The sequence below is a fragment of the Arachis duranensis genome, chromosome 9 (genome assembly GCF_000817695.3).
Source record: "Arachis duranensis cultivar V14167 chromosome 9, aradu.V14167.gnm2.J7QH, whole genome shotgun sequence".
NCBI lineage: Eukaryota > Viridiplantae > Streptophyta > Magnoliopsida > Fabales > Fabaceae > Arachis > Arachis duranensis.
This window is the reverse complement of record NC_029780.3, coordinates 6,087,539-6,100,728: the sequence shown is the minus strand read 5'-3', so window position 1 is coordinate 6,100,728 and position 13,190 is coordinate 6,087,539. Positions and strand designations below refer to the sequence as shown.

Below are 13,190 nucleotides of genomic sequence, written 5' to 3'. Positions count from 1 at the left end.
ATTTATTTTTAAAATATATAAAAAAAGAGAACGTATATTTTATAAATAAAGAGAAGAAAATTATTATTTTAGTATTTTTTTAAGAAAAAGAAGTAGAATTTTTTTTAAAATAAACTAAAATAATGAAAAGAAAAACCCATAGCAATAAGACTCTAATAATTATTGACTTATTATACTATTGTACATGTTATTTTTGAAAGCATTGGCATAATTTATTATTTATTATTTACTGGGTTGAATAGCTAGGACCATTAGCTAAAACTTAGTCAAATTTGGCGACCTCATTTCTTAATTCGGTCAATGTTTATTAGTTAATTTGTCGTGCTCTCGGTTCTTAATCCGGGACGCGCTTCTCGTCCTTTTTTATTCAATGCTCTATAATAAATTACTATCTGCAGTTACAAAATAAAGAGAATTTTATCACTATTTAGAGAATAAAATGCCCAATGAGCAAAAGATAGTAAATTTATCACTATTTTCTATTAATTATAGTATATGAAATTAAAAATTAAAATTAGTTATTTGTATAGAAATATATACAGAGCACATATTCATATTGATTAATGATAATAAAATTTTATAAATAATATAATTATACTTAACTTATATTATAATTAAATTTTACATATAATATATTTAAATTAAATTTATGTTTATATTTAAAATATGAATAAAATGTATAAAAAATGATGGTGGTGACTGACGATCGATTTGTGTTAACGAAAATTTTTTTTAACTATTGTGAGAAAATTTAATTATTATTCTACCGTCAAAAAATTAATTATTGTATAGTAAAAAATTTAAAGATAAATACTCAAATTTAATTTAAAAAATATCAGATTAAACAATTTTTTTTGTAATTAAAATAAATTAAAAAAAAATAAAACAAACAAAACAAGAAATTGCTTAAAAATTAAACAATTTGATATTTAACAAACTTTTATTACTTTAAAATTGTTCAGAGAAAAAGGTTAAATTATCTATTTTTTAAAATTTAATTATAGCGATTGAGGGCTCTATCTAACTGCTTCCAAAATTGAAGGGCGTTAGGGGCCGCTTCGACGCGTGCTCGTTAACCTCCACTGAACAGGAATTGTGGTGGTTTTTGGTGCTTCAGACAATTTGCTGAAGAAAGTGGTTTTCAATTGTCAATACAAAATAATCATAATTGACTAATATATAATTGCAACTGAGGAAGCAAGAATCTTTAATTGAAAATCCCATCTCAGCCTTGTCCCCTCTTTATGTCTATCTTTACTGATTGGGAAGACAGTAAATTTTTCATATTGTTGTTTTCTCTAGAGGATACCAATCTTGTGTACATCAGTTTCTGTCTGAATAATGTTTGTTAATTTCATCATGTTTTAATTTTAGGTTTAATTATTCTATTGGTCCTTATAGTTTTACGAAATTTTTAATTAAGTCTTTATATTTTTTTTAATTGAGCCCTTTACCAAATTTTTTGAATTGGATCTTTATACTTTTTTTTTTTTTATTTGAGTCCCTATACCAATGTTTTTAATTGAGTTCTTATACAATTAAACTAATTATTATCAAGAGGAATTTAATTGAAACAAAAATTTAGTGCAGAAATCAAATTAAAAGAAAAAAAAGTATATACACCTAATTAAAAATTTCGCAAAACTATAAAAACTAATAGAATAATTAAATCTTTAATTTTTAGTCTCAAGTAAATAAATAAGAACGACCAAGTATCATAGTTGTAATAACTGGACTAGATCGGTCGGTTCAATAAAAAAAATCAGTAAATTGGATTTTCAACTGATCTGATTTAGTCTCTAAACTGTTTAAAATTAAGAATCGATAAAATTGGTCAAAACTAATAAAACTCGATGAAAAATTAGTCCAATCAAATCACTCAAAAGAAAATTTTTTAAATTGATGAACATATGGTTCCAAACACACTATATTATTCTTTATTATTTTATTTGTTAATTATTAATTATATAGTAAAATAATATTTTTAGATATTATTTTAAAAATTTAGAATTTTATATTTATTTAATAATAATTAAATTATAATTTATTGATTATAATTTGTTAAAATTTGATTGTTTTTAAATATTAGTGAAAATATGTATTTTAAATTTTAATTTTAAGTTTTTGATTATTTTTTATTTTTTATTTGCGTGAGATCGATTTTACCGGTTCAATGAGTAATTCATTGGTTGAATTAATAAATGAATGAACTAATAATCAGATTGGTTCGATCATCAATTCGATTCCGACAACTATACCAAGTATAATATATATTTAATAAATAAAAAATTAAATCAATAAATAAGGACAAAATTTAAACAGATTCCATCAGTACGACAAAATTAGACCACGATTAAAAGATTAGAGGCAGAATTTTAAACGCTTTAAATATTAATAACAAAGTTGAAAAAAATCCCCAAACGCTGGGTGATGGAAACACTAATAATTGCAGAATTTAAACGCTTTAAATATTAATAACAAAGTTGAAAAAAATCCCCAAACGTTGGGTGATGGAAACACTAATAACTAAGTTAGGATTTTATGAATTTTTTCTGATTGTGCTCAAATATGATACATAACATAACTTTTATGTATATAAAAAATAATTTTAGTTTGCTGATCATATACGTAAATATATACCCTACACATCAATTATATAAATTTATATTGGAAACTTTCATACTAAAATGTATTCAATAATAACAAATATGAGGTTAGTTAAGATTGTCAAAAATATCTCCTCTAAAAAATTTAATTAAATTGATAGAAGAAATATATAAATAATTATATCTTTAACAAATTAAAGATGATAATTATTTAATGTTTAAACTAAAAGATTATGAATTCAAATCATAAATATTACAAAACATATTTTTATAAATTATATATGATAAAAAGTATTTTAAGAAAAAAATTGTACAATAAATTTCTTTTATATCCTCATTATTTATAGTAAAAGTATAAATGTTATTTAAATAATTTACACTAATGAATGTTCTAGTTTATTTAAAAGGTTTATTATAGTTTCGTAAAATTTTCAATTAGGTCCCTATATTTTTTTTTAATTGGGTCTCTGCACCAAAATTTTTTTTTAATTAGGTCCCTCTTGGTAATAATTGGCTTAATTGTATAGGGATCTAACTAAAAAAAAAATTGGTGCAGAGACTCAAATAAAAGGAAAAAAAAGTGTAGAGACTCAATTGAAAAAAAATTTGGTACAGAGACCCAATTAAAAGGAAAAAAAGTATAAGGACCTAACTGCAAATTTTGCGAAACTATAAGAACCAACAGAGTAATTAAACCTGTTTAAAAATATATAATTAGTTAATTTTTCTATTAATAACCTTAATTGTTAAAAGAAAGTAAAAAGTAACCAAAATAAAGAACAAATATAAAAAAAATTAAAAATTTATTACAGATATTTTATTTTTTTTTATGACTTTTATTAGGTACATATTGACACGAGAATAATTTATGATAAAAAAAATTTGTGTGAAAAAAATGAAGAGTATTGTTACGGATCGGGCCCGCAGATGCTACATCTGGAATAATCCTTGAATCCGGTTATCCGGATCCGAACCACATCACCGTTTCAGAAGGCCCGAAATCGGCCAACTGAAACTTCTAACCAACTTTCGAATTCAAACGTCTCCCTTATCTTAGCCAAATAAGATAAGATAAGATATTCACCATCACCTATAAATAGAGGATCCAGGTCCCTCCAGGTATTCATTCATTACACACACATCTTACTCCTCTTAGATCCATTCTGACTTGAGCGTCGGAGTGTCTTTGCAGGTACCACCCCCTATTGCTCCAGTCAAGTAATCCGACATCCGCCTCGACCGACAAGTTCCCGATCCACCTCTCAACCCGTGCAGAAGACATCCTGTACATTGGCGCCGTCTATAGGGAAAGGGCCGACGAGGTCGACGCCCCATGTTTTGAAGGGCCGTTCTGCCGTTATGACGTTGAGCTGGTGTGGGGCCGCTTGGTGGAGGTCGGCATGTATTTGGCATTTGCTGCAATTTTTCACCATTTGCATGGAGTCCCTGATAATTAAGGGCCAGAAGTATCCAGCCCGGATGACTTTCTGGACTAGGGTTTTACCCCCAATGTGATGGCCGCAACAGCCTTCATGGATTTCGCGGAGTATGTACTCCGTGTCCCCGATCTCGACGCACTTGAGTAGGGGCTGCGAGAATCCTCGTTTGTACAGTTGTCCTGTCACGATGGTGTAATTGGAGGCTTCCCTTTTTATTCGTTTTGCTTCTTTAGGGTCCTTGAGTAGCGCTCCGTTGAGGAGGTATTGTAGGATAAGGGAGGTCTATGATTCCGGGTCGGAGATTGGTAGGGCGATGTTGGTTGTGGTTGATACGGATGGTGTTCTGACGACTTCCTGGATTAGCGATCGGTTACCTTGTCCTGGCTTGGTGCTGGCCAGTTTCGAGAGTTAGTCTGCCCTTACATTTCGTTCCCTAGGGACGTGTTGTATGGTCACACGATCGAATTCTTCTTTTAGCTTGTTTACTTTGGTGAGGTATTATTGGAGCAGGGGGTCTCGTGTTTGGTAGTCTCCGTTGACTTGGGAGCTGACTACCTGTGAGTCGCTGCATACCTCTAGGATTTTGGCCCCGATCTCTCTGGCTAAAGTTAAGCCGGCCAAGAAGGCCTCATACTCTGCTTTGTTGTTGGAGACCGAGAACTTGTATTGAACAGATTGTTCGATTACGATCCCGTTTTGGCTTTCGAGTATCACTCCGGCTCCTCCAGAAGTGGTGTTGGACGAGCCGTCTACGTGCAGCTTCCAGGTTTCGAGGCGAGGTTTCCTGGAGTCATCTCGGCGATGAAGTCCGCTAGGGCCCGTGCTTTGATCGCGGTCTGGGTTTCGAACGTTATTTGGAACTAGCATAGTTCAATGGACCATGCTACCATTCTTCCTGCTAGGTCAGGCTTATGCAGAACATGTCTGACCGCTTGGTCATCTCGGACTATAATGGGGTGAGCCTGGAAGTATTGGTGAAGGCATAGGGAAGCCGTGAGGAGTGCGAAGGCCAGTTTCTCAAGGCGGGAGTAGCGTGATTCCATGTCTTGGAAGACTTTGCTAATGAAGTAGATGGGTCGCTGGGCTTTATTTTTGTCTTCTCAGACAAGTGATGTGGCCAGTGCTTCTTCCGGTGTGGATAGGTCCAGGTATAAGACCTCGCCAGTCTGGGGTTTGGCGAGAACGGGGGGTTCCGCCAATACCGCTTTGAAGTGTTGGAATGCCTTTTTGCACTCTGTGTCCCATTTGAAGGGGGTTCCTTTCTTCATAAGTTTGAAGAATGGGATTGCTTTCTGGGCTGATGCGCCGAGAAAATGGGATAGGGCGGTCAGTAGGCCGGTCAATTTCTGAATGTCTTTGAGGTTTTTTGGACTTGCCATTTCGAGTAGGGCTTTACACTTCTCGGGGTTTGTCTCTACCCCGCGTTGTGTGATCATGAACCCTATGAATTTTTCTGCTTCCATCCCGAATGCGCATTTTGTCGGCTTAAGGCACATTTGGTGTTTCTTCAAGGTATTCATTACGAGCTTGAGGTCGCTAATGAGTTGTTCGCCGGATACAGTCTTCGCGAGCATGTCATCTATGTAAACTTCTAGCTTGTTCCCGGACAGGCCTTGGAAAATTTTGTTGACGAGCCTTTGGTAAGTGTCTCCGGCGTTTTTAAGGCCGAAAGGTATGACTGTGTAGCAGTATGTGCCGTCGGGAGTGATGAAGTCCGTCTTCTCTTCGTCTAGTCGGTGCATGGGTATCTGGTTATACTGGAATACGCGTCCATGAAGCTGAGGTATTGGTGGCTGGATGCAACGTCCACCAACCCGTCGATATTTGGCAGGGGGAAGGCGTCCTTTGGACAGGCTTTGTTTAAGTCCGTGTAGTCAACGCACATCCGCCACTTCCCATTAGCTTTTTTGACGAGTACGACGTTAGCCAGCCAGGTAACGTAAGGCAATTCCCTGATGAAGCCTGCTTCGAGGAGGGCTTTGACCTGTTTCTTGAGCTTGGAAGCTCGGTCGGGGGACATTTTTTGTCTTCTCTGTGCCACAGGCTTGGCCTTGGGGTCAACGACTAGTCGATGGGACATTAGGTTGGGGTCAATTCCTGGCATGTCTGCGGGCGTAAATGCGAACAAGTCTCTATTTCGTCGTAGGAGACGTGAGAGATTTTCCTTGAGATCGTATGGGAGGTTCCGGTTGATGAAGGTATATTCTTCTTTGGTCTGCCCTATTTGTAGTTTCTCCATGTCCCCCTTTGGTTCCGGTCTGGGTTGTCCATCTTGTCAGGCATCCAGGTCGGCTAAGAATATGCTGGCCGCGTCACGGGATCTCTTCCGTAGGGCCAGGCTAGTGTTGTCGCATTCTCCTGCGATTTTCTGATCTCCGTGGATTGTCCCGATGGAGCCGTCTTCTACGGTGAACTTCATGAGGAAGAATTTGTGAAGATGACGGCAGAGAGGTCGTTGATTGTTTTTCTTCCAAGGATTACGTTGTAGGCGGTGGAATCCTTAAGGGCCACGAACTCGGATAGGATTGTTTTCCTTTGATCTCTTGTCCCTATGGTGAGGAGGAGGACAATGGAGCCATCTGGTTTGAGGAAGTTATCTCCGAGTCCGGTGACTCCGTTGCGGTGTGTTTGGAGGTTGTCATGGCGGAGCCCGAGCTTGTGGAAGGCTCTTCTAAAGAGGATGTTGGAGTTTGCTCCCGTGTCCACCAGTATTCTTCTGACTAGCCCAGTTCCGATCTTTGCCGAAATGATGAAAGGGGCGTCTTCAGCCAAGGTGTCGTGCTGGCAGTCCTCGAGGGAGAATGTTATTGTTTTATTAGTGGTGGCAGTTGGGTTTAGGTTCTTGACTGCCAAGATCTTGAGATCTTTTTTGAGTAGTGCTGATTTTGATTTTCCCGGGGTGTCTTTACCCGTGATGACGTTCACGACGATGGTCGGGTCTATCTCTGGGCTTTCCCTGGTGGCTTGTCTCTGAGTCCTCGGATTACGTCTTTCTCTTTCTGGTGATCTTTCTCTTTCTGCGCATTTTAGTTCCCTGATAATTTTGGTGAACTCGGGGAGCTTGGCGTCTCATATGGCTTGCTCGAGGGCGTCTTTTAGGTCAAAACAGTCTTGTGTCCTATGTCCGTATCCTCAGTGGTAGTCCCAGTACAGGGTCTTGTTGCCGCCCGTTCTTTTCTTGAGCTGTCGGGCCTTCGAGAGAATACCTCAATCTGCTATTTAGTGGTATATCTCAGTGATCGGGGCCGTCAGAGGTGCGTAGTTAGAGAATTTTCCGACTCTGGGGGGTCGGTTTACGTTTGCTAGTTTGGGATGTTCCCTCGGGTTTTCTCTCGGTGGGAGGTTTTGTCGAGGTCCTGTGCTGCCGTGTTGTGTGCTGTCATTCTGCCGTTTATTGGCGGCTATGACCTGGCTTACCTCCTCGTAGTTTATGTACTCCTTTGCGATGCTCTGGAACTTGTGCATGGTCCACACTGGTCTGGTAGTGAGGTGTTTTTGGAAGTCTTCATTCATGAGCCCATTAGTTAGGCAAAGGCTCATGACTGAGTCTGTGAGTCCGTCGACCGTTAAGCACTCGTCATTGAAGTGATCGAGGTATTTTCTTGTTGACTCATCCTGTCTCTGGGTGACTCCCAACAAGCTGACGGGGTGTTTGGCTTTTGTGATTCTGGTGGTGAATTGGGCCATGAATTTTCGCGAGATATCGTGGAAACCAGTTATAGATCCGATAGGAAGGGCGTTGAGCCATTTGATTGCGGACCCAGCTAGGGTTACCGGGAAGGCCCTACATCAGACCGCGTCAGCGGCCTCTTCCAGGTTCATCCTGACCTCGAAAGTCGTTAGGTTTTCCTGGGGATCCTTGGTTCCGTCGTACTTCATATCTGTGGGTTTGTCGAAGCCTTTAGGGAGTTTTGCTTTCAGGATTCTTTCAGTAAAGGGAGTAGCTCCCAATATCACGTGATCGTTTCTTGTGCGTTTGGCTTTTCGGTGTCGTCGGTCATCGTTCGTGTTGTGTTGATGAGCTGGGTCGCGGGAGACGCTGCAGTTGTACCTCTTGCTGTGTCACCGTTCTGGCGACCTGCCGTGTCCATGGTCACGGGAGACGCTGTGATTGTATCTCTTGGTATGTCGCCCTTCTGGGGACCTGCCGTTCCTGATTTCATGGCGAGATCTTGATCTGGAGGTTGCGTGACTTCCATTCTCGGCATTGTGCTTTTCCTTGTTCGCAACTCGGCCCTCGAGCTCTTGTACTCAGAGACAGAGGTCTTGTATGATCTGAGTTGCTTTTTCTCCCGGGTTTTCGGGTGTCGTTCCTCGACGATGACGGGGCTCTTTTCTTTGTTATGCACTGGAGTGGACTGGCGAATAGCGATTACTATCCTTCCGTGGGGTGTAGCTTCTTGGTGTTCGGGAGTCGGGTTCCTCGTTCGGGAGTTATCGTGGTGGCTCGGGAATTGCTCTTCGAGTTCGTTTGTCATTCCGTCCCAACGTTGTAAGTTCCCCACAGATGGAAGCTCGAGGTATTCACACACAAGCTCAAAAGAACAAATAGTCGCCCAGCTGTTCGGATGGAGCTGAGACGACGGCACAGAACACCGACTTAGCAACTGCTGAACAAAGGGTGAAAAGGGGAACCGAACGCCGAGACGAGTGAACATCGATTCATAGACCCACATCCAGTTAGGAACGGTCGGGGAATCGAGGTTCAAATAACAAACCCTCTCATCGGCATCGGGGAGGGCAAGCTCATATTGACGCTCAGCATCGCCACCCCCACAAATCGCTCCCTGATCACAGAGCCTCTGGAGATCCGCATCCGTCATCCGCGACAGAACCCCACAAACATCGCTAGTCACCCATGCGTAACGGAGGAAACACCCCAAGAGGGAGCTACTGGAGTACCCACACCCTCATTTCTCAGACGATTCATACCTAAAACAGGGAGGAGCACCACCGTCAGCCTACCAAGACTACGCAAAAACAAGAAAAACTAGCCAAAAACTTACTACTCACTACAATCCACGCAGCGGTGCTCAACCCCTCTAACAAACAAAACCACTACCCAAAACGCAGCACAAGAAAGCAGCAGTAGAAACAATACACAAGGAAAGCAAGTAACAAAGCAAAGGAGGAAAGAACACTAACCTGATAATCCAAATGAAAAGCCTGAAAAGCGCTGAAACAAGGAGCAGAAGCACAACAGCAGAACCTTGATGGCAACGCACGACAGTAACAAAGCAGGGAAAAACCAGAGCAAGAGAAGAGAGAGATCCACAAAGGAGAGGAAAAAAGAACTGAGAAAATGAAACAAAGGAGGGAACAAAAAGCAAAAAAACTAAAATAGTTTCAAAACGAGGAATAGACAAAAATAGCCCTAGAAGAAAGCAAAGGCATGAAAGGACAAACTTGGAAGGCAACCCAAACGTCCCCTCACAATAAAGGCCCCTCTTCGAAAAGCGCAACTGACAGCACACCTTAAATGAAACAGGCACAGGAATATGGAAAGCTCACATCAACCAAAGACACGAACTCTGAAGATGGCGAACCCTAGCCAAACCAAGCACTCAGATCCGACGTGCCGACCTCCCGCAACAAACAGGCCCATCAACCGGAAGACCTATGTTGACAAGCCGAGGAAAAACGCAAACGATAAGAACCATGTCCTCCAGCGACGGTGATCGACTTCACTCGCTCTCTTGTTGCGGGGGCAACTGTATGGATCGGACCCGCAGATGCTACACCCGGAATAACCCCCGAACCCGGTTACCCGGGTCCAAACCACATCACCCTTCCAGAAGGCTCGAAATCAGTCCACTGAAACTCCTAACCAACTTTCGAATTCAAATGTCTCCCTTATTTTAGCCAAATAGGATAAGATAAGATAAGATATTCACCATCACCTATAAATAGAGGACCCAGGTCCCTCTAGGTATTCATTCATTACACACACATCTTACTCCTCTTAGATCCATTCTGACTTCAGCGTCGGAGTGTCTTTGCAAGTACTACCCACTATTGCTCCAGTCAAGTAATCCGGCATCCGCCTCAACCGACAAGTTTTCGATCCACCTTTCAACCCGTACAAAAAACATCCTATACAAGTATATAATCAACTTTAAAAAATTAATAAAAATAAATCACACATTCTCTTAGATAGATATCTAACTATTTATTAAAAAAAATCATCCCTTTATTTTTTCCCTCTCTACTATAGCATATTCAAGACATAAAACTAAATTTAGTTATTGATTTATTGTATATACATAATATTTTTTATTTTAAATTCATATTTATATTTAGAATTAGATAGAATATTTAATTAATAAGACGTATATTAGATAATTATCAGAATTTATTATTTTTAGTCAATACTTAGCTATCAACTTAATTTTTTAGTCTAAGTTCTTTAATCTAATAATTTAATAACCTTTCTAATATTTTTCTTAAATTAATACCTAAAAATAATAATAAAAAAATAAATTTTAATGACCTTAACATTTTTCGATTATTAATAATGCAAATTTATAGTTGTTAATTAACGACAATAATATAGTGTTCCACTTAGTAAGTTTATGCATGACAATCACTTTATTAAGGCGCCAAACCAAATCATGTATTATATATACATGAAACCAAGAGGGTTTCTGCTACTACAACAACCAAACCACACTGAACCAGACACAAACAAAAACAAAAAGAAAAATGGCCTTTTCTGATGTTTATTCTCCTCCTACACCTCCACCTCCACCTCTCACGAAATACGATGTTTTTATCAGCTTCAACGGTAAAGACACTCGTAATGGCTTCACCAGCCACCTTCACTCTGCTCTGTGCAGAAACCAGATCGAAACATTCATAGATTATAGAATTGAGAAAGGTGGTGAGATCTGGGAAGAACTCGTGCAAGCCATAAGAGACTCGTCGGTGTATCTGGTCATCTTCTCAGAGCACTATGCGTCTTCAAAGTGGTGCTTGCGGGAGCTTGCTGAGATCATAGAACTCACAAACATGGTGGAAAAGGGACACCACCATATTATTCCTGTGTTCTACAGGATTGAACCCACGCATGTTCGGAAGCAGACGGGAAGCTACTACAGTGTGTTCGCAGAGTATGACAGAAATTTGGATTATCGCCTTGTGCGCCAGTGGAGGAAGGCACTCTTCCATGCAGCCAATATCTCAGGATTCGAATATAACCATCACCATAGCAGGTAAAAATGTAAAACAACTTCACTGTAATCAGGATCTTTCTGTTTTAACTTTTAATTTATGTTTAAAGAAAAGTGTTAGGACAGCAAATTTTGTTATTTGTATTCATTATATTATTAATGTTTTTAATAGTGTGAGAGCAAATTTAATAGTGTAAAATTATTTATTTTTCGTTTGATAGTTAAGTGCTAACCAGATTTTAATAAAAAGAGTAAAAGACTGATCTCCTAAACTTTTTCTATTGAAAATTAGCAAGCTAATTTTTAAAATTAATATCACTAATCTTTTGAAATTATTTTTTTATTTTGAATTTTAAATTCTAAATTCTAATTCTATAACAATGTTATATGATTACTATAATTTATTATTTTTAATCAACAGTTAGTCATTAATATTTAAAAATATTGAGTAAACATATAATAGATAAAGATAAATTCTATCAAATTATCTTTAAAATAAATGATAATAAATTACTTCTTGTGGTGGTTAATCATAATTTTTTTTTTATTCATAGTGTTGGTGATGATCATGATCAAAATTATTATAGTGACAAAAAGAATTATGAATGGTACATTTTATATTCGAAAATTGAGTGATAATAATTTTAATGAATATAAGATTGTGTTTTGTCTCACAATATTGTCATTGTTATTAGATGATTATAAATATATTGAAAAGTACAACGAACAATGATATTCATATAAAACATTTAATTCTCAAGATAAAGATCCCTTTCAAGTTTTTTTTTTTTTTAGAGTGGGTTATAAATTAAATTACTATTAGTGTGAATTTTTTATTATTATATTACATGATGAATTAATCAAAGTATGTAAAAAAAACTTAATAAAAATAATGGTAAAAAAGAAGAGAACATTAATTTGCATAGGACATAAAATTGGAGAGATTTAAGAAGTTCTCTAGGAGGAATAGAGAAGATTGTTGAAAATAATAAAAAAAAAGAATTATCGCAGAAAGAGTTTTAAATTTTAGTTTTTATACTTCTTGGATTTTTTTTAAATATTTTATTTTATGGTTGGAACTAATTAATAAGTGTATATATAATATGGAAAAAAATATGAGATTCCTATAATAATTTTATAATTTGTAAAAATAAATTGATTAATTTTATCTAATAATTATTAGATATATATGATAAAATGATAATTTATGCTTTATTTTAAAAAGAATTGGAATTTACCCCTTAAAATTTTTTCTTAACTAGTAAAAAAAATAGAATAAATTAATGCCAATTTTTATATTCCAACATTTACATATTCCATCTTTATTATTGTTATTTGCATTCATGTTTGGTTTTGTTACGTAAAGATATCATCGTTGGAATATTTCTTTAATTATATAGTATATACGATTAATATAAGAAGCTTTTGATATGTTCCCACCATTGAAATAGACCTACAATAATATATTTAGAAAAAGTATAGGGCCAGCAACTTTGTTAAATTCTGTCCAGTATATAACCAGCAAAGAAAAGTGAGTCATTAGATAAAATTTTATACTAATTTTACACCATTAAAATTATTATTAATGACTATTTAATGGTTATAAATCACAAAAATAATTGACCCTAACATTCCTCATATATTTATATAATATATCCAATCCTCCCCTCTACGCATTGGCATATAATCTTTTTAATTAGCGTAATTATAAACGTAAGCACGCATATACACATCAAATATTAAATATATACTACTTGATGGATACAACCATGGCTTGTACTCTTTTTAATTAGCCGTGTGTGTTTATGCCATCAGTTTCACCATTTTCCTAAAATTGATGTTCTAATAGATTTGCATTTCCAATGCGAGTGTTAAGATATATATTTTTTTAATTTTATAAAATGATACAATAATATCTGTAGAATTATATGTTATAAATAATTATTTAAAATAAAAAATAAAATTTACTTTTTCAA

At 36.7% G+C, this 13,190-nt stretch overlaps 2 protein-coding genes across 2 annotated transcripts in view; both read left to right on the top strand.

The window, feature by feature from the left end:
- Positions 1-13,190, top strand: part of LOC107464407 (disease resistance protein RPV1) — a 65,803-nt gene that overhangs the window by 31,678 nt on the left and 20,935 nt on the right. The gene's annotated exons all lie outside the window — the stretch shown is intronic.
- LOC107464298 (disease resistance protein RPV1-like) overlaps positions 10,748-13,190 on the top strand; it is a 13,623-nt gene continuing 11,180 nt past the window's right edge. Inside the window, exon 1 of the mRNA XM_052253909.1 lies at positions 10,748-11,256. Within this exon, the coding sequence (XP_052109869.1) occupies positions 10,748-11,256 (509 nt within the window). The remainder of the gene's footprint in view (positions 11,257-13,190) is intronic.